The sequence below is a fragment of the Onychomys torridus genome, chromosome 2, assembly GCF_903995425.1.
Source record: "Onychomys torridus chromosome 2, mOncTor1.1, whole genome shotgun sequence".
NCBI classification, from domain to species: Eukaryota; Metazoa; Chordata; class Mammalia; order Rodentia; family Cricetidae; genus Onychomys; species Onychomys torridus.
Genome location: NC_050444.1, coordinates 39,709,879 through 39,737,744, shown reverse-complemented (window position 1 = coordinate 39,737,744; position 27,866 = coordinate 39,709,879). Strand labels below are relative to the sequence as shown.

General features: G+C 44.4%; 1 protein-coding gene across 6 annotated transcripts in view; it reads left to right on the top strand.

The window, feature by feature from the left end:
- Positions 1-27,866, top strand: part of Trim55 (tripartite motif containing 55) — a 50,318-nt gene that overhangs the window by 4,474 nt on the left and 17,978 nt on the right. Inside the window, exons 3-11 of one of the 6 annotated variants that reach the window (XR_004944263.1) lie at positions 2,911-3,076; positions 5,470-5,565; positions 18,709-18,942; positions 19,203-19,225; positions 19,310-19,434; positions 19,815-19,822; positions 20,755-21,002; positions 22,303-22,590; positions 23,849-23,936. Coding sequence is in view for 5 of the 6 variants with exons in the window: in XM_036179449.1 (XP_036035342.1) it covers positions 2,911-3,076; positions 5,470-5,565; positions 18,709-18,942; positions 19,203-19,225; positions 19,310-19,434; positions 20,755-21,002; positions 22,303-22,590 (1,180 nt within the window). In the remaining variant the exon portion in view is untranslated. Of the gene's footprint in view, positions 1-2,910; positions 3,077-5,469; positions 5,566-18,708; positions 18,943-19,202; positions 19,226-19,309; positions 19,435-19,814; positions 19,823-20,754; positions 21,003-22,302; positions 22,591-23,848; positions 23,937-27,866 lie in introns of those variants that run through there. The other 5 variants (XM_036179450.1, XM_036179449.1, XM_036179452.1 and 2 more) reach the window with 5 other exon arrangements.

The following is a 27,866-nucleotide window of genomic DNA, read 5'->3' as shown; positions in this document are numbered from 1 at the left end:
CCCCTTGGATCTGTGTTTTATCTGTTGGCTTACTGTGTTGCTTCTGTGGACCACATCTCCATATGTAATCTCTTAAAATGTCCACTGAGTCCTCCTCTTTATAGCCTGCCTTCACAATATTCCATAGAGCATCTGCTAAAGAGTTTGGCTGCAGTTCTAGAAACTTCCTAGGACTCTCAGCTTCTGGTAGGCTTCTGTGCAGAAGGCCATCAGCAGTAATGCAGCGGAAGGAAGTCACTTTGTTTTTGTCAAGATGTTTCCAACTTTCAGCCTTTGGTAGACCACTCCTATTTGTTGCCATCTTACCTTTTGTGTTTATTATTTTTATAAATTTTTATTTCCTTGATCTCTTTGAGAGTTTCCCACTAGAAACATAAATAACTGCCTCTGCTCGTTCTGCCCCATTTAATTATTCCTAGATGAGTGAAAAGTGACGTCAAAGGTTTGGTAATGTATTTATCATTACATCAACACATGCAGAAGTTGAGCTGGAATTAAGCTTTCAGATCCCTTTAACTACAGCAGGACTAACTGAACTTCCTCACCAGGGCTTAATGCTCACTCCTCAGTAAACACAAGGTAGCCCTAGCAACCCAGGGGACCAGAGAGAACAAGCTATAGGTGCCCACAGTACTGAACAGTGAGAGGCCACTTCCAGCATGCAGCTCTGAGCCTTGAACAGCGACTGTGTGTGTGATCAGCCACTCTCAGCTACCTATAGAAAGGGTTTCCATCCTCAATTCTCTATGCCCAACTTGCTTCAGGTCTGTTATGTGGTATAAGTTGTCCACAGGTTTTTCTTATGGACTTATTAAAAGAGATTGGTGCCTCTAGGCCCAGTCTGCTCCTAAACAAAGCAAAAAACAAAACAACAACTACTAATAAATAAAGGGTCTTATGGGGAAAATGAGTAAGCTGAATCACAAAAATAAAATATAAACTTCTGGCTGTTTCCACATGTTCAATATCTGTGTTTGCTGTATGGCCTGAGCTCTCTGACACCGTCTCCGCTTCTATCTGCTGCCAACACAGCCGCCCAAGCGGGCGGTGGTGCCCTCAAGACGTGTGTAGGGAAGATAAGCTGCACTAGCATGCCTGTGCTGTGTTTTTTCCAGTGGCTAACTTCCAGACTCCAGCAAAGCCCAAGTTAACATAATGTGCAGATGGCTTGGAGCAGGCCGAGGCCACCTTGTGACTCCTACTCTCCAGACAGCACCAAAGTCTCAACTGGCCCTGGATTTATCCACTTTTTTCATTTTGATTTTATCCTCCGTTCGTTCAACAAACATTTCAGCAGCGCTCCTCTCGGTGTGGAGCACTGCTCTAGGCACAGGGAATACAGCAAAGAAGACCGCAGACCGTGGCTCACATTCTGATGGAGGAGGAGACAGGCCCGGGAAGGGAAAAGGATCTTCCTGTTCACGACCACACTTCTGCTCTTGAGTCTCAAATAAACGGGGGAATCGGGCGGCCAAAGATTTCATGAACGCAGACAGCTTCAGGACCAAGACAGAGACTCCTCTTGCAAACACCAGAGTCCAAAATCTTGGACCTGGAAGCTCGTGAAACTTCCTTCCCAGACCTAGAGCTTTCCCGGGTATTTATTTCTGCCAGCGTCAAGTACAGGACTTCTACCCAGTACCATAGAGATCTAGCACCATGCCCCCTGCCTTCTGGATCTGGTACTGCAGCTGCATAATCCCACACACCAAGCCCAGGGTTTCTAAACCCTGGACACATGACTCCCAGGAGACAGTGTGTTTTACATCACACTCCATCTTTACACGTCTGAATGATATAAAATACATATTTTGGTTTCGCACATGTATATTTACATCACACAGTGTACATATGTAATCCACACAAATACTTGAAGCAAAAATTTCACGTTTGGTTCTTGTAATTCCTACCTCAGGTAATTCAGTTTGGCTGCTCTACTTCATTTTGATTTTAGAAATACCGTCTCTTACTTGCTAGATGAGTTCCTTGTCCATACAACCCTGTGGTTTTTAAGAAGGAGATTTCATCAGCAACTGAAAAAAAAAGTAGTGGCTGAAGTGAGATGTTTCTAAATAACTACATTTGGGACTATGAGAAACTTGTGAATTTGGATTTATTTTCAAACCTTTCTAACAGTCTGAGTCTTAACTTTTAAAATGTTACAGTATTTATTTATGGTGTGTGGGGGGGGGCGGGTTGTGCTCATGGAGAAGACAATTCACAGCAGCTAGTTCTCTCCTTCCACCATGCAGGTCCTGGATGGAGGGTAGCAAGTGCCCATACCCACTGAGCCATCTTGCTGCTCCCAGGCTCAGTCTTTATGTGGGATACATCCAATTTTCTGGGTTTTATATAAGGAGGCGACACCTATAGCAAACTGATTCTATTTCTCCTTGGCGCTTCAGTTATCAGACTTGTAGGTAGGAAAGGTTTTTCTGGGGCCAGAGGCTGGAGGGGCGGCACTGAGCAGTCTCACCAGCCTAACTAAACTGGAGATGGAGCTCAATGGCAACTTCCTCTCCATCCACAGTAAGGTTTCCAGAAACATGTGAGCTTGTCTGTGGGCACAGAGCTGGAATGAGTTCCAAATGGTTGGCCGGAGTCCAGCACTGAACTTTCAGGAATTTCACGCGGCAGTTTTTAAATCTTGAACTGATGTGAACACACCATAAAATTTGACAAACGCTAGCTGATGAATGAGTATCTGCGGTCCCGAGTCTCAGCTCAGGCAGACAGAGATTTGTCAGCACCAAATTGAACATGAAAAGCTCTGGGAGTCTTCTGGTTAGGGTTGGGAGGTGGGGTTGGGGGGGGCGGGTGGTCTGGGCCAGTGCCGTTGGCAAAGCTTACCACCCCTCTGCTCTGCTCCTGTAGATGTTGATACGTATGCATCTTCCTACCTCCTCCCAGGCCAGAAAAAAAGTCCGACCAGCCCATGTGTGAAGAGCATGAAGATGAACGTATTAACATCTACTGCCTGAACTGTGAGGTGCCCACCTGCTCCTTGTGCAAAGTGTTTGGCGCCCACAAGGACTGCCAGGTGGCTCCCCTTACCCATGTGTTCCAGAGGCAGAAGGTAGGAACTTCGATTCCCTTCCTCCTCAGCCCCTTCTAAGCACGAGGGAAGCAGCTCCCTGTGGCCAAAAGGGGGAGCCCAGCAAAGGGAGGCTGGGTGTGCAAGGCCCCACAGTCTTGCAGTTGTTCTCAAGTTGATTCTGTCCAAGGTTGTGGAGTTGGCCAAACAGGGAGAATGCTAAGGTTCAGAAAATGGCGTGGAAGGTCACTTTCTGTGACCTTTGGAGGTTGCTGAAGATACCTAGTGTTAAGGGGGGCGCTGTTCAAGATGACTCAGAGTTCAACACAAGAATCCAATGGTCTTCACTTCCCTTTCCAGTCCTAGAATAATTTTTATTGTTCATCAGTAAAATGTTCCCCTGCCCTCACCCACTTTCCTTACCCACTCCTTCCATGGGAGAGTCCACCATGGCACACCATCACAGAACAACTTGAAGTCTGGCCCTCTGGCCTTCAAGTCGCCTAAGCCAGATGCTAAAAGGCACCTTTGAATGCCTTCCATGTCCCTCTCCGCAGGCACTGCATCTGGGCTGCCCCATCCTGACTCAGTGGTCCTCCCCAGCCCATCGGCCCTGCATCCTGCTGCAGCAGCCCAGAATTCATGCTTCAATGAAAGGGGTGCACATGTCAGGACGTCAGCCTCATCCCTGTGTCTTCCACTTACAACCATTGATGACCATTTTACCTCAGAAACCAGAGTTGAACCCAGTTTGGAAGCCACACTTTTGTAACACCTGTCATAATCAATAACCGTGATTTGCATTTGTTGCTATTTCTTATTTTCAACTTCCTTTTTAAATTAACTTTGATTCCTCCTCTCCTTGGCGCCAAGGCCTAGCACAGTGGAGCTGTGTGGTGTCCACTTTTGACTGCTTCCCTCAGAGGCCTGGAAATTCATGGGATGGGCAGAGGGGTGGGGGTAGGACCTTCCTTTTCAGAGTCCCTTCACATGTACTAACAGGTTTCCATAGTAACGTCCATGTGTATTGATGACTGCAGGGGGTTTTTTGTTTTGTTTTGTTTTGTTTTTTGGTTGTTGTTGTTTCAAGACAAGGTTTCTCGCTGTAGCCCTGGTTATTCTGGAACTCATTTTGTAGACCAGGCTGCCTCAAACTCACGTAGATTGATTCAACTCCAGTTTTCAAATGCTTTACAACCAGTTTTACTGGGTTATGGACTGGACCTCTCTCTCTCTCTCTCTCTCTCTCTCTCTCTCTCTCTCTCTCTGTCTGTCTCTCTCTCTCTCTGTTTTTGTTTTGTTTTTTTTTTGAGCTGAGGATCGAACCCAGGGCCTTGTGCTTGCTAGGCAAGCGCTCTACCACTGAGCTAAATTCCCAAGCCCTGGACCTCTCTTTTAAATATGAGAAAATTCAGATTCAAATTGGTTACACGTGTTGCTCAATAACCTGGAGAAGTTCAGGCCAAAGGGAGATTAAGAGCTAGATTTCCCAAGTCTCCATTCAGCACTCCTTGTGGCCCCATGTCCAATTTGGGAGGAGGGTAAATAGGAAGAGAACATTACTTCTTGGGCTAAAAGAACACAGGAATTTTAAGGTTGTAATAGCTCTGCTAAAGCCAGCCTCATGTTACAGTTTCAAGTTTGTGTGACACTCTGGCGAACATTTGTATGTATCTGCACTATATTAGCATAATAGGATTGAAATATACATATGCCCAATAGATAAATATTTACTGCATTTATTGCTCAAGCAAACTTAGTCCTGAGCTGCACTAGACGATTCACTTTGAGCTCCCAGTGTCACATCTCTGAGCCTGTCACATTGCTCCACTTATGAACAATGTTTAGAATTCTCCAGCTTCAATGTACTATTATTGATGGCTTTAATTCGGCAGTCTTCATGTTTTCAACAGAATCCAGATCTTCAGCAATAATGTGATGAAAACTATGGAACCTTGTCCCATACAAAGCCAAAGTTTGCTTGCAAAATCAAGAGGCTCCAAGGTTTCTCATGACTAGCCCCACCTCAGTCTTTAGATGGGATTAATCACATTTCCTGGGTTTTATATAAGGAGGCTACACCCACACCTACCTCAAACAGTGATTTAATTCACACCTAAATTAATAATGACAGAATGACAGAATATTCTGGCTCTCCTTGGCCACCTTCACTCTCAGACTTGTTTTCTGGGGCCAGAGGCCAGAGTGGCATCACTGAGACACCCCACCAGCCTAAACGGGAGATGGAGCTCACCAGGAGCCTCCTCTTCTTCACCCACAGTAAGAACGCGTCTCTGGAGAAATCCACCGGCTTGTTTGTGGGCTTGTTTACTCCTTAGGGATTAAATTCCCCGGAGGATAGTGGTGTGGGCAGCCCATGATAACCCATGGCTAGAAAACCCCTAACATCTCAAGTCCTGTTTTCTCTTCATTAGTCAGAACTCAGCGACGGCATTGCCATACTTGTGGGAAGCAACGATCGGGTCCAGGGAGTGATCAGCCAGCTAGAGGACACCTGTAAAACAATTGAGGTAAGTCAGCTGACTCACGGGACACAAAAGCCATCCTAGCACTCAGAAGGTCCAGGGGCTGTCTCAGTGACACACTAAAGATGCCATCCCAGTGTTCCATGCTTCCCCTAGAGAATGGCCTCCTTCCAGAATTATCTCTGAAACACTTCCTGGTACTTCAGAGAACTTACCTCACAGTTTGATGAGGTAGATTTTTACCACACTTGCTCAGGCAGTTACTGTGTGTGTGTTCTTCCTCAGTCAACTCCTTCTGAAAGATTAGCAACACAAGTCAGCTGCCAGGAATGGAAGAGGGCACTATTGCTACTATTTAATAAGATTTCTAGGTGGAAACCTGAACAGTCTTCAGAAATGCTGATGGTGCTTCAGGAAGTCTTGTAAAGGTGTCTCCTGCACACCTGGGCTCTCATAGCAGCCATCATGGGGGACCCTGAGGAGGAGAAAGGTCTCCCCAGCTGTGGCTTAGTGGAGGATTTATTAGGCAACTCCACGTAGTTAAAAGGGAGGTTTATTTTGGGGTAACTTACAACAAGTAAAGGGATAGGTTGCAGGATTCAGGAGAGGTGAAGTGCAGTCCAGCAGTGTTCTCTGGAGAACTACCATCCAGGTTCCAGGATCCCCAGGAACCAAAAGAGCTGGCACATCCAGATCTCGGGTCTTAAGGGCTCCTGTCTCAGCTCCGCCTCAGGGGCAGGTCATAGGAAGTCCTGGAAGTTACTGGAAGCCTCACTGGGGGTAGTCCTTCCAGGTCAAAGCTGGAACAGCTACCCACTATAGTGGCTAACAAGCTGGGGTATTAACCACTCAGCTTCCAATACACTGTTCTCATTATTGTGTGCAAGGCCCCTCTTATTACCTATTATTTCTTTTTGTCTGCCTTTCCTAAAGATAAGAGTTCTAATATATTGGATTGTCTCTGTGTGCCCATTCACATAAAATATGTATTTTTTTTTTGTGTGTATGTGTCTTAGTTACTTTCTATTACTATGAAGACACACCATGACTAAAACAACTTATAAAAGAAAGCATTTAACCGGGGGCTTGCTTACAGATTCTGAGGGTAAGTCCATGACTATCACTGTGGGGAACATGGCAGCAGGCAGGTTCATGGCACTACAGCAAATCTGAGAGCCTACAGCTTGCCTGTAAGTTGGAGGCAGAGAGAGAGAGACAGAGAGAGAGAGAGAGAGAGACAGAGACAGAGAGACAGAGACAGAGAGACAGAGACAGAGAGACAGAGAGACAGAGAGACAGACAGAGACAGAGACAGACAGAGAGACTGGGCCTGGTGTGGGCTTTTGAAACTTCAAAGCCTACCCCCAATGACACTCTTCCTCCAACAAGGCCACACCTCCTAATCCTTGCCAAAACAGTTTCACCAACTAGGGACCAAGCATTCAAACATATGAGCATATGGGGGGGATCCAAACCATCACGGTATGCATGCCTTTTAATTTTACAGTTGCTACTGCACTGTAGCTTCTTTGTGTTTTGAACCAAGTATTATGTTTTTAAGATCCATCCATGTTACTGTAAGCATGAAAGGAGACAATCTCCCTTATTCTGCAGAGCTTACAGGCATGAAATGTGTGGTCTCATTACTTTCCTATTACCAAGGCAAAGTCTATTATTACAAGTCCTAGGGGATGGCAAGACTTCATTAGTTATCATTTCCCATCTTAGATTTACACATCACTAAAATTGATTTCCTTTCTTCTCCACACTCATATTACTGAAAAGACCTTTGGTACATGGAGTTTCACTTACAGAAGAAATATTTTCTCTTGGTGAAGAGCCTGAGAGATTCAGAAATGAACAATACAAACTGTTTTCTCTCTACTTATTTACAGTGAAGACCAGTCAGTCACTGGCCATGAATCAGCACTCCAGTATGGGGCTCCGTTGGGTCTGGTGTTTATAAATAGCCTGTTGCTTGTGTTGAGTGAGGCTGTCTCTAGCCACCTCCTGGGACCGTGAAGCCTCCCCAGAGATGTCTTTGTGGAGAGGCTGGCTTCCTGTCTGGGATAAAGACATCAAAAGATGTGTGGAAAGTCTTGTGGGCCACTGAAGTCTTGGGCAAGGGAAACAACTTGACTCTGGCTGTGTTTAGAAAGGACAAGGGCATCTGTCACAGAAGCTAGCCAGAGTCTCAGCAGGAAGCAGCCGTCTCTAGTTACACTTGAGAACAAGCCAAGAAAGTACAGGTTTAAAGCTAATTCAGCAGAAAGGGTTTAGTTAGGGACAGTATGGAGAGCAGCCGAGGTCAGGATCATCATCCCTTTCTTACTGGCGATGTCACCATCCATCATGGCACACTTTTAGAAGTATTTCCACAAAGTCCTGGACAGGCATGCTGTGACTCCTTCTGAGTCATTAAGCTATTGGTTGTCTTTAAAATGCTCCTATTCACACCAGGCTTGGGGATGGACACCTGTAATTCCAGCTACTCCGAGGGTGAGGCAGGGGGATTAGAATTTCTAGACTAGCCTATATAAAAGTAAAAGAAAATAAAAATAAAAAGAGGATAAAGAGTGATTTCTAGCACACAAAGACTCTGAGTCCAACCCCAGTTCTTTGAGGAGAAATTAATCTACCCACGTTCACATGTTTATTTCAGTCGTTGGGCTTATTGGAGGAATAAGTTTTTTTTAAAGCACCATGAACATAGGGTTATGCATATTATAAAGGATATGTAGATTCATACCTGACCATTTTGAATGCCTACATTCATATCTAACCAGTACTTTCATGGGAAGGAAATGCTAAAAGGACCTTTAAGTAGCACAACTGGGGGTGGGGGTTTTGTTGTTCATTTGTTTGTGACAGGTTCTCCCTCTGTAGTCCAGGCTGGCCTTGAACTCACGGTAATGTCCTTTCTCAGCCTCCTGATTGCTGGGATTAGAGACACGAGCCATCATGTATGGCAATTTTCAATGCCTTACTTACATATTCCTGCATTTCCCACCTTTGTAAAGTGAGTCTGATATTTTTATAGCTAGTAACACTAGGCAAGAGTGAGGAGATGTGGCAACACCAGGTGGGAATGAGCAGATGTGGTGTGGGTAAGCATGGCTCTTCCTTGTCAGTTTGGGTGTTTCATGTGGAGATGGAGCGGCTGCCTCAGAACCACACGGAGATCTTCAACTATGATTCCTATGCTCTGCTTCAAAAGGCCTGAGGTCAGGCAAACATCCACCTTGTTCACCTCTAACCCTTACAGGGTGGTAGAGGAAGGGACAACTTAAATTCTTTGTCCTTCAACTTGCTCAGCTTTACAGTGGGCTGGTAACCCTGTTTCACATTGCTGCGATGATAAAAGGGGGTAAGAGGCACATTCAAGGAGCCCACTGTTCCATCATGCCCTCCCTGAACCAGCATGGAGCACGCACACTCGTCTGGCGACATGAATGAACCATCAGTTGACTGACTGGGAACCATTGTCAACGGTGTAAGAAGATTACCAGGGTCCTGTTTAGTCAAAATGGCAAAGTTGAGCAGCTCCCTCCAGGGCGAAAATGGCAAGTGAACGGGAGAGGAAGTCAGCATTCACTGTTCTTGTGAGAACCCCAAATACTGCCAAGGAAGGGAGAATAAACACCTCTGGGGCACACACTTTCTTCCGCAGAGTACAGTGAACAACACATAATCTCAGGGAGCCACATGGCTTTCCTGAACCTGCACCCACCTGTCCTCAGGCTTCACAGCGTTTACCCAAGGGGAATTTAAATGGTCTGGATTGGCCCAGAAAAGCCCCGATGCCAAGGCTATCAACAGGAAGAATTATTTAAATGCCACATGTCACTTCACTGTTCTTACGAGAAGGAATAACACAATTCAACAGAATGAGCATCAGCTGGGAGACTCCAGAACCCTGGCCAGTACAGAGTTGTTTTGATGAGTAAGGGCCCCAGCTGAGAGGGCAGGGGACTGAAGCCCAGCCTGTGCCCAAAGGTCCATTTTGTTCCTTTACTAGAAACATTCTAGTCTCTGTTCACGGGACTTCTCCAAGCGTTTATAACAGGAGCCTTGCCAATGAATGCTTAGGCTTACTGACCTCACTCCTTAAGCTTCTTTGTTCAGTGTGATTAACTTGATGTCTGTTTTTCTATTTCTTTTTTGGGGGAGAGCGGAATGGGGCTTTTGAAGTACTGAATCTCACACGGAGCCGCATTTCTGCACAAGTGTGTTCAGATGCATGCTGGAGGAATGTGGTGGAGACATGAATGGGTGGTAGAGCCACAGGTGCTCAGTGACAAGTGGCCAGGCTGAGGCTTTATCTTCAGGCTATTTTGGACACAGAGCTATGCGCCTTACATGGCGAAAGCAGCAGTCATAATCACTTTAGAATTCCCCTGTCGTGCCTATGGCACATGCCTAAACTGGGTCTGACGTTTTGTCTTACTTCTATACATGACACTCTGAAACTGGCTGGGAATGGAGAGAAGAATGTTGTAGCCTGAAGGACATCAGAAATATCTCCACATTTCTGAGTCACAGAGTCTTGGAGCTGTAGAGTCAGGGATAGCATCAATTATCCAATGTGGGCTGTCACTACTATATACATCATCTTTTTACAAATTGTCCGGAGATTAAGTGTATCCCGGAACTTTGAATAGTTGTGTTCAGTGTTTCTTTTCGAGGAGTAGACCAAGTAGAGATTTGGAATATACATTTAAGTATTTCTTTCCCTGGGACAGGATGAAATGGAAGCTTTTGAGTGGAGTCAAATATTTACATGTGCAAATCATTTGATCATCTTCCAAACCCCCATGTTCCAAGAGTTTATGGAACATTTCATCGTGTTCACATAATGCTGGGGAAGAACTATGTCCTAAATAATTTTTTTAATTCTTTGGGAGACCTGCTACCTAGCTCCCAAATAAATACATGAAGACTTATTCTTCCTTATGAATGCCCTGCCTTAGTTTGGCTTGTTTCTAGCCAGCTTTTCTAACTTAAATTATCCCATTTTCCCTTTAACTACCTTTGCCTCTGGGCTTTTCACCTTTCTTTATTCTGTAAGTCTTTCTTTCCTTCTTACTCTGTGGCTGGCTGGTGGTTGGTGGCCGGTGGCTGGTGGCTGGTGGCCGGTGGCTGGTGGCTGGTGGCTGGCTGGTGGCCGGTGGCTGGTGGCTGGTGGCTGCCCCCTGGCATCCTCCTCTCCTTTCCTCACTCTTCTCTCTTCTCATTTCTCACTCCTCTTATTTATTCTCTCTGTCTGGCAGACCCACCTAGCCTTTCCCCTGCCTTGCTATTGGCCATTCAGATCTTTATTAGACCAATCAGCTGTTTTAGGCAGGCACAGTAACACAGCTTCACAGAGTTAAACAAATGCAGCAGAAAAGAATGCAAGACATCTTTGCATCATTAAACAAATATTCCACAGCATAAATGAATGTAACACATCTTAAACTAATATTCCACAACAGTACTGAATTTTGGCAAATGTTTATTCTAGTAGAGGATTTAGATAGTTAATCAAATGTATAGTGTTAATTTTGTAGAAAAATAAGTACCTAGGAAGGAAAAATGAACCAATAAAAATCTAACCGTTAAGGACAGGAGACAGCTCAGTTGGTAAAGGGTGTGTCATGCAAGCATGAAGACCCATGTTTGATACTCAGAACCTATGGAAAAAAAAATCCTGGAATGGTGGTACATGCTAGTGATCATAGCACCGGGGGAATGCAGGGACACGTATGTTCTTGGGGCTTGCTGGCCAGCCAGCTTAGCATAATCATTCTATTATTTTTCCATACAAAGTTTCTTTTTGCAATTGCATGTCCTTTTTAAGCAATTGTATGTGTGTGTGAGAGATATGCTTATGTGTGTAGTTTACATGGGTGTGTTTGTGTGTTCTTATGTGTGGGGGTCTATGTGTGAACATGTATATGCAGAGGGCTGAGGTCAATTATTAGGTATCTTCAGCAATTGTTCTACCTTGTATACTGAGGCAAGGTCTCTCACTGAGACCAGCGTTCACCATTCTACTTAGTCTGACAAGCCTGAACTCTGCAGGGAGCCTGTCTTGGCTTCCCACACTGGAGTTACAGATGTGCTGGCATGCCTGCACAGCTTTTGCTAGGTTCTGGGCACACAAACCCTTGTCTTCATGCTTGTGGGGCATTTTCCCCACTGAGCCATCTCCACAACCCTGTACATCTTGTTTTGTATTGTTGCTACTAATTATAAAGATGGCTATAAAGACAGCCTCTCCATCTTGGCATTTCTTTAAAGGCTTCATTCAGTTAATGGCTTTAGGTCAATATCAAAGACAACCTACCTACTTCTATGGGAAGAGCTGAGTACCTGATTTGCTTTTCTTTTTCTTTGGGGTTTCAACCTTGGTTAGAAACACATATTCTACCTGTCTGCATCTTACCATGTCAGTGTGCACAGGATAATCTTCCCTTTATGAAATAACACCTCCTTTATTGCATCCATGCTTGGTTCTCCTTGGCAGTGGGGTGAATTATACCTTTATTAAAGTATTATAGACAACTTTAATTTATTCTTCTAAGAAGCCAGAATATAACAGTTCTGGAAGACACAGGAGAAGAGTCACCCTGCAGCCCCGGGCTTGTCATCAGTAGGCACCTATCTTCTACATCAGAGGACAGTGGCTAGTGGATTTGAAGTGAGTTAGTTCACTGGCTAAGCACACATATGCAGGTGCGAGGTGTAAACACACACACACACACACACACACACGCACGCACGCACGCACGCACGCACGCACGCGCACACACAGCATAGAAACCAGAGACACCAAAAAGAAGAAAATGGAAGCTATATGAAAAAATAAACTTACATAGTTTATTTCACAAACTATGTATCTTCAATTACTACCTAGAGAAGCAGGATGAGAAATTGGCCTTAGCCTATTTATTGAAATAGATAAAGTACAATGATTAAATAGCAAGGAGAAATCTCTGAAGAGAATAAGCTTTTGTGGAGAAGACAGAAATACAGTTGTGATCATGCTTTTTTAGGTAATAACTGCCCTTCAAAGTTTCCTATCTGCAGACACATAGATGCAAAGAAATCTGCAGTTTCCCCAGGAAGTCTACATTTTTTCCCCATTCTACTTTTAAGGTTACTACACAGTCACCATTGAAAGTATCACAGGTTCATATTTACAGAGACACTGGAAGGATTGGATTCAAAATGATTGACTCTTTATTTCATTGGGGAGCACATGCCTGCTGCTTAATGAAACTAAGCACATTGATAGCCAGAGGTGTTTATTAATTGTTGACAGCATTCTTGAGATCCTGCTCCTGAGAAAGATAGAAAGGCACCAAGTCAGAGGGACAAAGTGGCTAAGTGAGGCTTGTTATTCCAGAGCATTTCTCATGTGAACCATCGGGTTTACCTGAAAACCATAATTTATCAATCTTAGGACTCCAGAGGAGAAGGCTGAATTTCCACATTTCAGGGCAGATCTGTCTTATATCACAGTCTGCAGAGAATTATCTTAAAGGCCAAACAAGCAAGAGAAGAACACGCCTCTTTTCTGTTAGAAATTAGAAAATGTAATCATTTTGTTTTGCATTTATCATTTATTATGAATTGTATATTCACCATTTCCTGAACACTGAGAAAAAATGGCAGGGTTTTGGGTTGTGTGATGCCTGGTAGATAGTAACAGTTAGTTAATTTTATCGAAACAGTGAAGTGAGGGATATACATCTAAAACGTTTTGAGAGTTCTTGCATTTTAAAGCCCTCCGTCAGCATAGTAGATATGATAAACGGCCTATGTTCAGTTCATGAACATTTTGTGTAAATTTAAAGTTTTTTATTATTTAGACTGAGCATGGTGGTACATGCCTTTAATCCCAGCAGTCCAGAGGCAGGTGGGTCTCTGTGAGTTCGAGGCCAGCCTGATCTAAACAGCAAGTTCCAGGACAGGCAGGGCTGTATAGAGAAAACTTGTCTCAAAAAATTATTCTTTAACATTTTCATACATGTATGTAATGTATTCTGATATCTGCCTCCCAATATCACTCTCTCTGGATGTTTTCTTCTTCCTAACACCTTCTCTGACTTTCTGTTCTTATATGAATATATTTAGTTAGGTTACTTGCATGAACTAGGTATGGGACTATTTACTTTAAAAAATTTGACCCTCACCTCCAGCAACTGTTAACTGCCAGCAGCTCTGAAGCTAGCAGTGAGAACTCACACACCCACCTCCCCATACAGGGATGTTGGCAGCTCAGTCTTGTGCAGGTCTTGACAAGTAACCACAGCGTCTGTGAGTCCAGGAGTGCAATGGCCATGCCATGTCCAGAACACAGCATTTTCTAGTGTTCTTCCCAGTCTCTGTCCCCTCCTCCTCTGCAATGTCCCTTGAGCCTTAAGGGAGGGAGGGAAGTGATAATGATGTCCCATTTAGGGTCAGGCAATCAATCATCATGGATTCTCAGCAATTTGACTTGTTATGAGTACCTGGTCTAACTATTGCTCAGTACAATCTAATCTATAGATGTGAACATGCAGATGTAGATGGCAGTTTGAAAATATGTCCATTCTGTAAACAATAATAAAATATTAGATTTCCACCTGTGCCCTATGCCCTCCCCAGACATAATCCTTAGACCAGGTTTACAGGACCAGTCATAAGTTCCCTAAAATCTAACAAGAAAATGGTTGGTTATTCTCAACAGTACCACTCAATTGCCCATGTGGGCACAGCTTGCCTTCCAGATCAACCATAGCATGCAGGGTCCACCAATGGGTAAGGCTGCCGATGGCTTTTCTTTCCCAACAGCGTGCACAGCACCTACGAAAACTACCCACCAGGGAGGGAGCTTCCAGCTCAGTTATAGCTTGATTATGTCCTGCAACCCAAGTATATGACATCTTTAGCAGCAGGATCTTACTATCTAGTTCTGGTGGGCTATCAAGAGCAATGACATTGGCCTGTATTGTCTTAGGAGCCTCTGAGGCCTCTCTGACTGTACACATAGGGGAGTGTACCACACATGGCATGAGGATTTTTATTTAATAACCTGTGATCCTACTTCTAAGAGTAGCATTATCCACCCATTACTATACCTCGGTCTAGACTCAGTTTTGATTTTATGTTAAATTTAACTGACATAGCAATGGAAAAAACTGACAAAGTTTTTTCACACACCCTGAATTTCTGTTAATGTTTTTCCCAATGCCCACCCCATCCCCATCCCTGCCTAAACCTTACCATTCCCAGTACCCTCTTCTCCTCCATACATGCTCTATTATCCTCTCCCCTGGTAAGGCCCCTTCTCTTCTCATGGGCCTTTTAGACTTCCCAGCCTCTACTTCCCAGATATTTTAAATTAAACATACAAAACCTTCAGATTCAAAACTAGGATCCAAGGACGAGAGAGAATGTGGCATCTCTCCCTGTGGTTTCCTCACTTTATGTAAATTCTGTCAAGCTACTTACAACAATGGCCACAGCTGAGAGATGTATGTGTTCCGAGTTCTCGACTCCGGGCCAGGTACCAAGAATGGATGGTAGAAAGTCCTTTAACGTGACATGTCTGTTGAGTTTTCGTTTCCATGAGAGTGAATTCATTTGTAGCAGGTTACGTCTAACATCCACACAATTTCAAGATCACATCACTGAAGGAGTCAAGTTAAGGGGTTTTAATCTATACTGGAAGAATAATGACATCATTCTTACTGTGGGCCCAGTACAATTACAAGAGCTTTCCAAAGCATCAATGATATGATAACTACAGTTAGAGCCTAGATCAAACACGTAGTAGTGCTTCCCAACTGTAAGGTATAAATGAATGACCATTGCTGTTAAAATGAGAAAAGTGTGATTAAAGTCCAATCTGTGAAAACGACTTAGAAACCAAAATGGAATAAAATAATATTCATAGTTGAAAATAACACAAATGCAATTAGTTATTTTATTTAAACCACCAAGTACGTTTATTTGATTGAAAGAAGGGTTGTCATCTTCATTTGGATTGAGAAACTATACTAGACTCTCATTACAGATGATTTGGCCTCCACTGTCGTACACTTGAATGCTCTCCCATCTATGAAGCGACAGAGGAAAACTGGTAAAAGGCAGGCATTCTGTCAGGTCGCGGCCAGTCTAACAGGCACTATTTGTATTGCTAGGGCACAATTCATAGAGGGACAAGCTGGCAGCAGTCCTACATTCCTGGTAAGCAGTGGCACTTCTAAATATCAGAGAGACAAGTTTCAGGACCACACTGGGCACGTGGTTGCCTGTAAACCTTGGACGAAAGGTACTATAGTGAGAGACGGCATGACTGGAAAGCGAGTAGCAAGCTTTAGTTCCCTAACTGTGGTAACAGTCTAGATTTGGAGCGAAGGAGCTGAAAATTCATGCAACTTTGGCAAGTCCCATCGTGTCTGTCTAAGAGGGCCCTTTGTCTGATTCCTCTGACACCTGACACCACTCTAAATTTTGTCTCCTCCTTCCTCACCTTCATTCCTCACTCTGACCTCACCATGACCTCACTTGACCTCACTATGACCCTTGTCTCATACCACTTCTAGAAAGTTTTCCCTGAGCCAACACTTTTGGTTCCTCTGAATATCCAGTCTACACTAAGGGTTGAGTTAATGTTCTACATCTGTGCTGCTTGAAGACGTGGTATGAATCTCTAGCATGTTTCTTTTGTTCAGACTCTTCTATTACATCACACTATTGGTCCCCAGTTCCCTTTGGTAAACTGTAAGCTACTGAAGAACAGGAACTATGTTTAATTCAGTTTTGCATCTCTGGACTCTTGCAGGACAGAGACGACACACTTAAAAAGTTGTTCACTGAATGAACCAGTGGGTAGATGGCAGCCATGCTATCTAGATAGTGCCAACTACAGTATCTCCTGCAAGCATTACAGTTTGGTTAGAAAGTGAAAGGTGGTGGTAGGGTATACCTGTAATCCCAGTATCATAGAAATAGGGGACAAGAGAGCCAGACGTTTGAGGCCAGTGTTGAGTTCATAGAGCACTGAAGGCCAGCATGGACTATAAGAAGCCCTATGTTACCACCACCACCCCATAAAAAAGCTGTGGGTATACCTGTAATACTAATACTTAGAGTCTGAGCAGGAGGATCACTACAAGTCTGAAGCCAGCCTGGGCTACATAGTGTGTTTTAGGGTAGCCTGATCTTCAATGTGAGACCCCAACTAGCAAAACAAAACAAAATAAAAACAATCTCAAGCAAGCAAACAAAAAACAATTCATAGACCAAGAAATAACTAGGCAGGGGCTGGAGAAATGGCTTAGTAGTTAAGGGTCCTAGTTACTCTTACAGAAGACCTAGCTTCGATCCCCAGCACCCACATGGTGGCTCACAACCATTTGTAGCTCCAGCCCCTGGAGATCCAGTCCTCTTCTGATTTCGTGGGTACAGGCAAAGCATTCATACACATAAAATAAATATAAAGGAGTTGGGGGCTATGGATGAAGGCTTTTTTGTGCACTTGTGGAGTATACTACTACTCAGTGAACATGTGGGTAGATCCAGAGCCTATTCCCAAGGATGATTATAGTTTAGATATTTAATAAACTTATGTAAGCATAAGAAGAAAGCAAAGCCTGGCAACCAAGGGAACATGGTTTACTAAGCTGAAAGAACATGAGATGAGGATCAAAGTGAGGTCATGGTGAGGTCATGGTGAGGTCAAAGGTGTCAGACATAAATTATTTGAGTTCTCAGGGCAGGAAAGCTAGATGAGGTAACTATGTCTCCTAACCTGCTCTCAGCCCCGAAGCCCTGGACCCAGCGATAGTCAGATCTTAAAGACACTGGCACACATGCCAAGCTTACCAGAGCTGGAAAAAGCGAAGGCAGATGAATGTGCAGCTGGAGGGTTAACTAGTAACAGTTTAACACAGGCTTAGGAGGCATCAGTCACACAATGTAAGTGAGAGTCAGACTTTCTGGAGGGCCTTGTTGTCCAGCATTTCCCTCTCTTCAGCAGTGCTTGGTAAACAGATGGTCTTCCAGATGCAGATATGTGCCCTAGGTGCAGCTATTATGGGATTTCAGAAGGCTCAACAATGACACTCAGCCTTAGAGATCCAGGGAAGCTCTATGTAAGAAGTGGTGATCCAGCAATGCCTTCCAGGGGATGTCATGTTGCTGCTGTGATGTAGGGAAGGATGTTGTAGACTGAGGGAAGAGCCAGAGCAGGGAAGGGGGGTGGTTGATTTTTGCTGGACTACAAGCCATGTGATAGAGGAAAACAGAGTATTATAAAGGAAAGCTAGAACTCAGTTATGGGGAAAAGCCAGTTACAAAAGTTAAATGTTATTGTTTACAGTTAGGGATCCCAAACAGAAAAAGCATGATTAGAACTGCACTCTAAAAAATCGAATTTGGCTGCTCCCAGTTGCTTGGTTTGGAGAAGGGAATCCCAGATGCAGAGGCCTGTGGGAAGCCGCAGAATGTACATGCAGAAAGAGAAAGGCGAGTGTGTACAAATTAGGAAGTAGCATGGTTTTTCTTCACCTCCCCTCACCAAATATGGCCTGTAGTCTGCACAATCTAAATGAAATATAATGTAAAACCTGTTCTAATTTCTATGAAATTCTCCAAAAGGCCAGGGCTGGAGAAATGGCTCAGTTGGTGAATTGCTTGTTCTTCAAGCATGAGGAGCTGAGTTCAAATCCTCAGCACTCACACAAAACAATCAGGCGCAGCAAAGTGACCTGTAACCCCAACACTGAAGAGGCAGAGACACTGTCTAAAAAATATGGTGAACAGAAATTGAAAAAAAAAAAACCCACAAAGCATCAATCTCTGGCTTCTACACACATGTGCACATACTCACATATGCATTGGGACACATATGTGCACACACATGGATGTGAACACACACACACACACACACACACACACACACACACACGAGAGATCATTGATTCATTTAGCCAATATGATTGAATATTAGTTGTCTACCTAAATATCAAACTGTTAAAAATGAGGTTTTGAAAGCTCTACCACAGTGTCTGTACCTACAGAGACAGCTGAAAGGGAGGAAAAAATCCACAAATCTTCCAGAGGTAGATGCTCTTGCCTCCTAAAATGTCCAGACGACTTTTCCACTAGACTTTCTCACAGACTGTTTCTAACACTGGCTAACCCAACAAGCAGGAGTGCTGCCGAAAGCAGAAACAGGACCTATGTGAGAAGTTTGATTACCTCTACGGCATCCTGGAAGAGAGGAAAACTGAAATGACCCAAGCCATCACCCGAACACAAGAGGAGAAGCTGGAGCACGTCCGAGCTCTTATCAGAAAGTATTCTGATCACTTGGAGAACGTATCAAAGTTGGTGGAGTCGGGAATCCAGTTCATGGATGAGCCGGAAATGGCAGTGTTTCTGCAGGTAATGCTTTGGGGCACCAAGGACACAAACCCACATGGTGGGTGCTGAGAGCTAACTCTGACCACATTTTCGGTATTTTATTCACATGTCATTTCAAAATCTATGTTATTAACTAAAAGGTCATCCATTTGGTGTTGTTTAAGTAGAGAGGGTGGCATTTGGAAGTCCAGCTAGGAGATTCTGAGTTACAAGTGGAGGGATTAAATCTCACCAACTTCATGGAAACAAGCCAAGTAAGCTTATCTTTCTTGTTTTTGCAGAATGCCAAGACCCTGTTACAAAAGTGAGTACTTTCACATTTTTCGTTTTTACCCAAGGCTATCAGACGTTAAACGGTGGCAGGAAATGACAGGTGTTTTTGCTGCAGGATCGCGGAGGCATCCAAGGCATTTCAGATGGAGAAAGTTGAACAGGGTTATGAGATCATGAGCCACTTCACAGTCAACCTCAATAGAGAAGAGAAAATTATACGTGAAATTGATTTTTACCGAGGTGTGTTATTTCTTTTGACTCTCTTTCGAATTGCATTGTGGGAAAGCTGTTGCGTGAGAGGAATGGGTGTGTGCAGACCCCTGCAGAACAGACATCTATAGCTTCACAGGGACCCCAAACCAGTGTGATTCCCAGTCTTACCACATGATCACATAGCTTTGACTGTTGGTTTCTATGGTGCTTTAATGCCATTATCAAAACTTGGACTCTGGGTAATGAAATCCTCAATGATTGACATAAGTGGTGATAACTCAACTTCAACTCTATCCTGGAGTATGAACCATAGTGGTGGAGAGGAAAAATGTTAAAGATGAGTCAAAAAGAGAACACAGAAGACATCTGGGCTCGGTATGGCACACACTGACTTGATCGAACGTCAGATGAGATGGTCTCAAGTCACAGGGTCAGTCACAGCGTGGAAATAGGACAGGGTCCATGAGCTATGACTGCGCCTTTCACTTGGGGCTCTGTGGCGGACCAGCCCCCACTTTTACAACCCAGGGTTCTCTTGAGTAGGGAGAAGTGAGAAAATTTAACTAGAAAGAGATACCTAGATGATGAGAGGAAAGAGAAACACAGGATAGCCTCGGGAGGGCCTGGGTCCTTATCCACCGGCCCAGAACTTTATTCAAAAGGTTTTTTTTTATGACAATGCCAAGGGGAGGAGCAAAGGACCTCCCCCTTGCTAGAAACAGTCAAGTGTAGACCTTTACAAACACCTGGTACCCAGGCCCATGGTCCAGTCAACCTCTTATGCAGTCCTGCTGGGTAAAGCCACTAGGAAACCTAGATGGGCTTCAACGGGGCTCAGAATTCCAACTCTTAGAACTATCCTGATGAAATACTTGAAAGGGAGACAATAACTCTGGAGCTGACCCCAACTCTGACTGCCTTGACTCCTAGTAGATATAAGAGAGACGGACACAGCGGTGAGCTAGACCACCTGCTATGCCATGAAATCACACCAGCCAGCCTCACACACACAAGCTTAGATTAGGCACACCTTCATAATGGATTATTATGATTTGTAAAGGAGCTTGCAGATAAAATAGCCAAGACAAAAATGTGAGCAGGCTCTGTGAGTGGGGGTGTATGGGGGTCAGGGGACAAAGATGAAACCGGAGATGCAAGCAGGTCGGTGATTCCTTCACACTTGCCCTGCTGTGGTGAACGTGAGGAGCACACCGTTTCAGCATGGTCCACCTGGACCAGTGTCAAGTGTCAGTGGAAGTGACTTCTCTAGCCCTGGGCTGTAGGTGCTGTTTCCATGGCACCTATCATGGTAGTCATAAAAAGTTTAAAAAGATCTTATCTCCCTAGAAGAGGAAGAGGAAGAGGATACAGGAGAAACAGAAGAAGAAGGAGAAGGAGAAGGAGAGGATGCGGCGGAAGTAGAAGAGGTAGAGAATGTTCAGATAGAGTCATCAGGGGAAGAGGAACGCCCAGAAAAAGCCGCAGAGCCCCCGCAGCTCACCCCAGAGCTCCAGGCTGCCCCAGGGCCACTTCTTGCTTCCTCTCCAGAGCCACCTTCATCCATGCCACCTGCTGCAGACGTCCTGGTGACACAGGTAACCATTCACAGTCTCCTCCTTCCAAACTGCCTCATTGCCATCTACTATAAACAGCATATTCTCCTATAAGACAAGAGGAGGTCCGGACAGTCACAAAGCCAGGGAGAAACGCCCTCCAGCTCATTCAGCGGGTTCATCCCCATTACAGCTGGTTGGCAAGACTTAATTTAATGCCACATTTATACCAACAACACTCTCAGATCTGAGGCAATCTCTGTCAAGAAAGTGTGTGTTTCTGTGTGTGTGTGTGTGTATGTGTGTGTGTGTGTGTGTGTGTGTGTTTCTGTGTGTGTGTGTGTTTCTGTGTGTGTGTGTTTCTGTGTGTGTGTGTGTGTGTGTGTGTGTGTGTGTGTGTGTGTGTAATAAGAGCTGCTCTCGGGACAGTAGTCTACCCTTTGTTGCATAGTCAATGAAAGCATAGAGTACGTTGCAGAATTATATGAGGTGAGAAATAAAAGTGATTCTACTTCAGAGCGTTGACTCTCCTGTACAGAATAGAGGAAGTAAATAGAGAAACCACAAGAGTTCACATAGCTTACCCTGAAACACAACTTCATCTTTCCTTTGGTGGACAAGCAAATCCAGCTTGGTTTTCCAATTATTTGTCATTTGAAAAAAGTGTGGTAAGAGGTGTCTTAGGAAAGCAGTGACTGACCAGCTTCTCTGGCCTTCTAGAAGGCCACTATTCAGTTTGGGGGCTTTTGTGTTGACTTCCAGGGCATGCCAATGCACAGAATCCCAGTTAGTGGGTGTGTGGGAAAAGCAGGCTCATCAAAGAGGGGTCCTCGTTCTGCTTCTGTGGGTTGAGATTATTGACAGAGCCAAAACCCTATAGTGAACCCGGACATGGAATTGCATTCTGTATTCTGTCTCCATAGGAATCCAGGATAAAATGATTTTTATTTCCCAGAACCCTGAACTTCTGAACATCGCAGCTGCACTGGCATTGAGAGGAGGGCAGACATTAATGGGGGTTGGGTTTGATCAATTAGGTCAGTATTGGTTTCTAAAAATCAGATTTGGGGACCCATGCATAATGCCAGAGTTAATTTTGGTCAATAACTTGCCATGTGTGGTATTTCATAAGCAAATTTGTACTCAGAGCTTCACTCCTCTGTCGGGGCTCCCATCTCGAGGAGGCAAGCTCAGAAGCATGCATCAGGGGCATAGCACTGTGGTGAGCATTCGGCCCAGCATCCCCAGAGAGGTCAGGGTCTTCACACCCAAAGGGAAATAACACCAACTGCGTTTCCTCTTCTTCTTTTTTACTTTGTGACCCCCATCTGTTCTGATTAAGGGGGAGGTGGTGCCCATTGGCTCTCAGCAGACCACACAGTCTGAAACTCCAGGCCCTTCAGCAGCGGAGACTGCGGATCCCTTGTTTTACCCTAGTTGGTATAAAGGCCAAAACCGGAAAATCATCTCCAACCTACCTTGCACCCCTGGGAGTGAAGGTCTGGGGCAAGTAGGGCCTCCTGCTGCTGAGGATTCCAGTGTGCAGTCTGCAGAAGTGGCAGAAGGCGCAGCCAATGAGCAGACAGCAGTGAGTGGTAAGGAATCTAGTTCACCTGCAGCTACCTCTCAGGTTAGTGTCAAAGCTCTTCTGTCTGAATGCTTTCCCACACCTGCTGCAATCCTGCTGGAATAGGCACAGCCAGAGAGCAGGGCTTTCTAAGGAGCAGAGGGAAGCCACTGCCCTGGGGGAAATGGCAACATCTCACCCTCCAATGCTGGCTTGCACTTAGGCATTCTACCCAAGAATAAACAAAGACTCAAAGAATCTGAACTCCCTTTGCCCATGTGACCTCATCCCAGGCTTTCCAGGGGATGCGATGCAAGTCTAGCCTTCAGGCATGCTGTGCAAAGCTGTTTTTATCTGCAGTGACTGGCTGGCTGACTCTCTGGTTCTTTGTGAAATTCACTTGCCCTTACTTGGCCTTTACAATCTCCCCCTTGGGCTTCCAAAGACTAATCACCTGCCTTGGGGTCATTCCTAGCAATCACCAAGGAGCATATTTGAATTGGTTTAAGTTTGCTCTGTGAAATAATCTGGGATTCATGTCTTCCAGGAATGTGTTTGCAGTGGCTAGATAGTCTTGGCTCGATGAAATCTGTGCTTCCTAAGCTTGGGTTTCTGGGGGGCAGGAACACAGAATTTCCTCCATTCTTATGGGAGGCTCTTGATAACTTAAAAATTGATAATATAGCTTGATAAACTTTTGTTTTTATAATGAAAATTTGAAATCTAAGTCTTCCTTCTATTGCTTAGTTAGATGTGTTTGCACGTCTCCAAGAGCCGACAAAACACATCTGCAGGTTCTCTCTGAGGAAGAATGTCAGTCATTCTAGACTCAGGATTCCTAAATAAGGTGTGGGGAGTGTGTGTTGCCTGGATGATAAGCTGTCACTCAGCACCATGGGTCTGTACTCCTGGGTCATCAGGTGACAGTGGACAGCAAACAGCATGATTTTATTGCATCTGCCCAAGTGGACCCCAGTCTCTCCAGATAACAAAAGGACATCATTTTGGAGAGTTAGGCGTACCAGGTTTTTAAACCTGATTTTTATTCACAGATGCAAAATGACAAAAGTAAATGTTTGTAAAGCAACCTTTCCAGGGCTAGTTTTAGGTTAAGACCCAGAGCCAATGGACAGACTGATTATTTCTAGAAACTTTATGGAGATGTCTATGTTTGAGGAGAAGGAGGTATTTTCATTAATGGCAGTGCCATTTTCCCACGAGGAACACAAAGTTGGTCTCCCACTCAAGACATTTGTCTAAATGCTATGGAAGAAATGATTTGCAATGACGTCAGTGAAGATTTCTTCTTGTTTTCTCGCAGGAGTTAGCAATCTGCCTAGCACTTCTGGCTTTTCTTATTCTCCACTACATCTGGAGTCAGATTCAGTGCTTGATTTTTGCTCTAATGGGTAGGAAACATTTTCTTTTCCGTTTACTAACACCTCATGTGTTTTCTCTCATAGTGTTCCTCTTCTTTAGTCCCAGAGATGCTTTTCCCACAAGCCTTGAGGTTCAGTCATCTAAAGCCATGTTCACTCAGGGCCACAAGCTCCCTCCCTGCAGCACAGGTGCCCATGCACCTTCAGAAGGGAGCTCATTCGATGATCTTTTCCTGCATGGAGAACAGTGACTCCGTGGGCAATTATTCAGTAATCCAGTAGGCATGGACCCTCCATTGGGGGAGTACACCTGCACAAGGTGTGCTCAGCACTGTGAGGACTCTGTTCTTATAGTAGAGGGAGTCAAGACAAAGAACCCATTCAGGAGCATGCAGGGCTGCTGTGGGTTTGGGAGCAGGATTCCCTGTTTACCCAGAGAAGCCCAGGAGGTAGCTGCTGTCAGGAATGCTGTCTAGGGCATTATGCACTAGACTATGACTAGGTTCTCTTTGGACCCTCATTCTCTTCAGGATCTTCCCCTGGAGAGGAAGTCTCTGAGACAAAGACGCTACAATGAAGCAGCCATTAGATACATTGAATAAAGAGCTAGGCATTAATGTGCACATAGCAACCATAAGAATCTAAACCAGAGAAAAGCCACTCTTTTGTTCAACAGTCCCTGCCTTTTGTTTCAAGTTACATTTCTCATAGTTAAGCTATGAGGTTTGCTTTGGGACTGACATCTTACCGTTCGGGTAATCTTTTGAAAGTTGCCCATTTAATTAGCAATATTTAAGCGCATGAACTCAAGCACATGAACTTTTAAGTGAAGCGCCCTACTGGCCCAAACCCTTCCTCTCTTTCCCTTAGCCAAAAAGCAGTCCAGGATCCATGGTGCTAAAAGGCAGCAGCTATTTCTGGTTCCCTAACCTCTCATGATAGGCGTCTTTTCTGTCTCATTAGCCATCTGCTCTGCAATGGCTGTAGCATCTCCATGGGTACCAGCTGTGTCGATAAACCGTGTGAGCAGAAGCCCCACCACCCACCTTGTGTCTAACAGTCAGCTGTGACCTTGCGCACACTCAAATATCCTGAGCATGCATATGGTATTTCAACTGCCTGGCTCCTCCTTCCACATTATTTGTGGTAAAACGGGATCACAGGCAATGGGTTCAGGGCCAAAAATAGGGAGAGAAAGCAACTTGGTTATTGGAAGCAGGACCTAATTGTGGATCTGAATAATTGTCTAAAGAGTTCCGTTTACCTTCCAAGAATGTGGGTTTGGAACCTTGTCGCCATACATCCTTACACTATCCTCTGAGGCTGTAAGGGGAGTGTCATGCTTCATGGCTGCCAGTCACCAAGCTCATGTCCTTGTATGCTGAAATTCATCTACCTGTGTGGGGAGATGGGCATGAGGAAGGAGGGGTGGGGGTTGATGCAGTGAATTGTTACTTGTTGTTGCAAAGCACCTTGATTGTGTGGTTTTGTGTTTGAGAAAAGCCATTTTCACATAGCAAAGCTAACCTGATCGTAATGGGAACCACTCTTTGTAGCTGGGGAGTTTCTTTCCAGCTCCTGCCAAGCCCTGGCAGTCCTGTAGCCCACTTATAAAATAAACACACAGACTCTTATATTATTTAAACTGTTTGGCCTAATGGCTCATGCTTCTGGCTATCTAGTTCTTACATCTTAAATTAACCAATTTCTATAAATCTATACCTTGCCACATGGCTCATGGCTTACTAGTATCTTACATGTTGGTACTCATGGTGGAGGCTGGCAGTGCCCCTGACTCAGCCTTCCTGTTCCCAGAATTCTCTTCTCTGCTTGTCCCGCCTATACTCCCTGCCTGGCTACTGGCCAATCAACATTTCATTTATACAGAGCGATATCCACAGCAACTCTTGAAGTAGGATATGAATAGAGTTGTAAAGACCACACAATGGTAGTAAATTCCTGGCCTCAATGAATTTTTATGTCTGGTGCAACTTTGACACTCAGAGCCTGAGCTACAAGATAATTGTCCGTCCAGTGTACATTTAGCTTGTTTCAATGTCTCCCTGAACTACTATCTTCCACTGAACGTCATGTATGTGATACCAGGCCTCTCAAAATTCACCAATGTCATTACTAAATAGTTCCAGGTCAGGGTGGCATTGCCTTAGAAGCTCAAACATCACAAGCTAAATTGCTCACCTCCAAGCTCACCTCAGCCCCAATGGCCAAGCTGCAAACCCTTTATGATGGTCTATCCTCAGGTGCTTACCACATGTCCTTTGACATGGTAAAACCCATCTGTGACCCCAGAACACAGGTACATCATGCTTCCATAATCTGGTCATGGAAAAAAACAGACATCAGCTCCCTCTGCACTGGGGGAGGAAGGGACTACTTTTTAATAAATCAGAGGTGGAGTGTCACCATCCTCATCCTCATCTCCTATGAAAATAATTGTTTTAAAAAATCAAAATTGTGATTTATCCCAGTTGTCAGTTTATATCTTTAAAGATGCTAGTTCCTACCCTCTACAGGATGAACTTGAACCTTTTCATAACCTTATTCCTGCTAAGAAACTGTACAGAGACCGAAAGTTTGACCAGGCTGCCAGAGGCAGATTGTCCCTGTGTGTACCACCCTTCTGGATCATGTTTATTATATGCTCAGCTGATGCAAAGGGAATTTAGTAGATATAACATTTGATGCTTTTCATGTATTTATCTTAAATATTTAAAAAATATGTTTAAGAGTTTTATGCAATGTATTTTGGTCGTATTCACCACTCTCTCAACTCTTCCCCAATTCTCACATACCATTCCTTACCCACTCAACTTTGTGTGCATGTCTCTCTCTTTTATAAATCCTCCATGATCAGTTTGTGCTCCCCAAATATTCTTGGATGTGTGGTCTTCTACTGGAGAGTAGTCAACTTGCAGGACCTATAATCTTCGTGAACATACTCTCTCTTTCTCCTAACAGCCAGCATCGCCAAACAGCTCTGCAATCTGGGGTGGGATTGTGTGCCCAGCTCCTTTGTCCTCGCTGGGATTTGGTCTGGTTTGGGCTTGCACAGGTTTTGTGCATATCATCATAACCGCCATGAGTTCATATGTGAAGCTGCCCTGCTGTGTCCAGAAGAGAATGTTTTCTTCTAGTCATCCAGTGGTTTAGACTTTTATAGTCTTTCAGGACCCTCTTCCATGAACACTTACAATATGAGTTTTGAGATTAAGTTTTCATCAGAATCATAACAACTGCCTGTAGATAAGTTTCTAAATGTCTTATTAAATAAAAAACACGGAGCCAAATATAGGAGTGAAAGCCTTAGATCAGGGAAATAGTGAGAGCCACCAGCCAACCTACCACACCAGCTCTGCAGCTTCCAAATGCCACGACTTCCTGTCTACCCAGGCTTTTATTGCCTTGCTGTTCTGCCTTCTCATTGGCTATCTTAGCACAGCTACCTCACTTCCTCTTCCTACACAGCTCTGTCACTTTCTGTTTGTCTGTACAGACCTCCAGGTCTCTATGGTTGGTACTGAAGTTAAAGGCGTGTGTCACTACACTTGGCTCTGTTTCCTAGTGTGGCCTCGAACACACAGAGACCCTGCCTGCTAAGTGATAGTATTAAGGGTATGTACTACCACTGCCTGATTTTTGTGTTTACTTAAAACAGCTTTCTATTTCCTCTGATCTCCAGGCAAATTTTATTTATTAACATACAAATAAAATATCACCACAGTTCAGCACAACTGCCCTTGGCCAAACATCTCGTATATGGTCAATTCATTACATATTTAAGCTGTATTGCACCATTTCCAGGTCTAACATGCTTCCACCTACTGCCCTTGTTGCCCAAAGTTCCACCATCCCCTCCCCGCCCCAAGTGCTAACATGAGGCTGCCCCCATCCTTGTCCTCTCCAAGTGAGTTTTTTTTTTTTTTTTTTATGAATATGTGT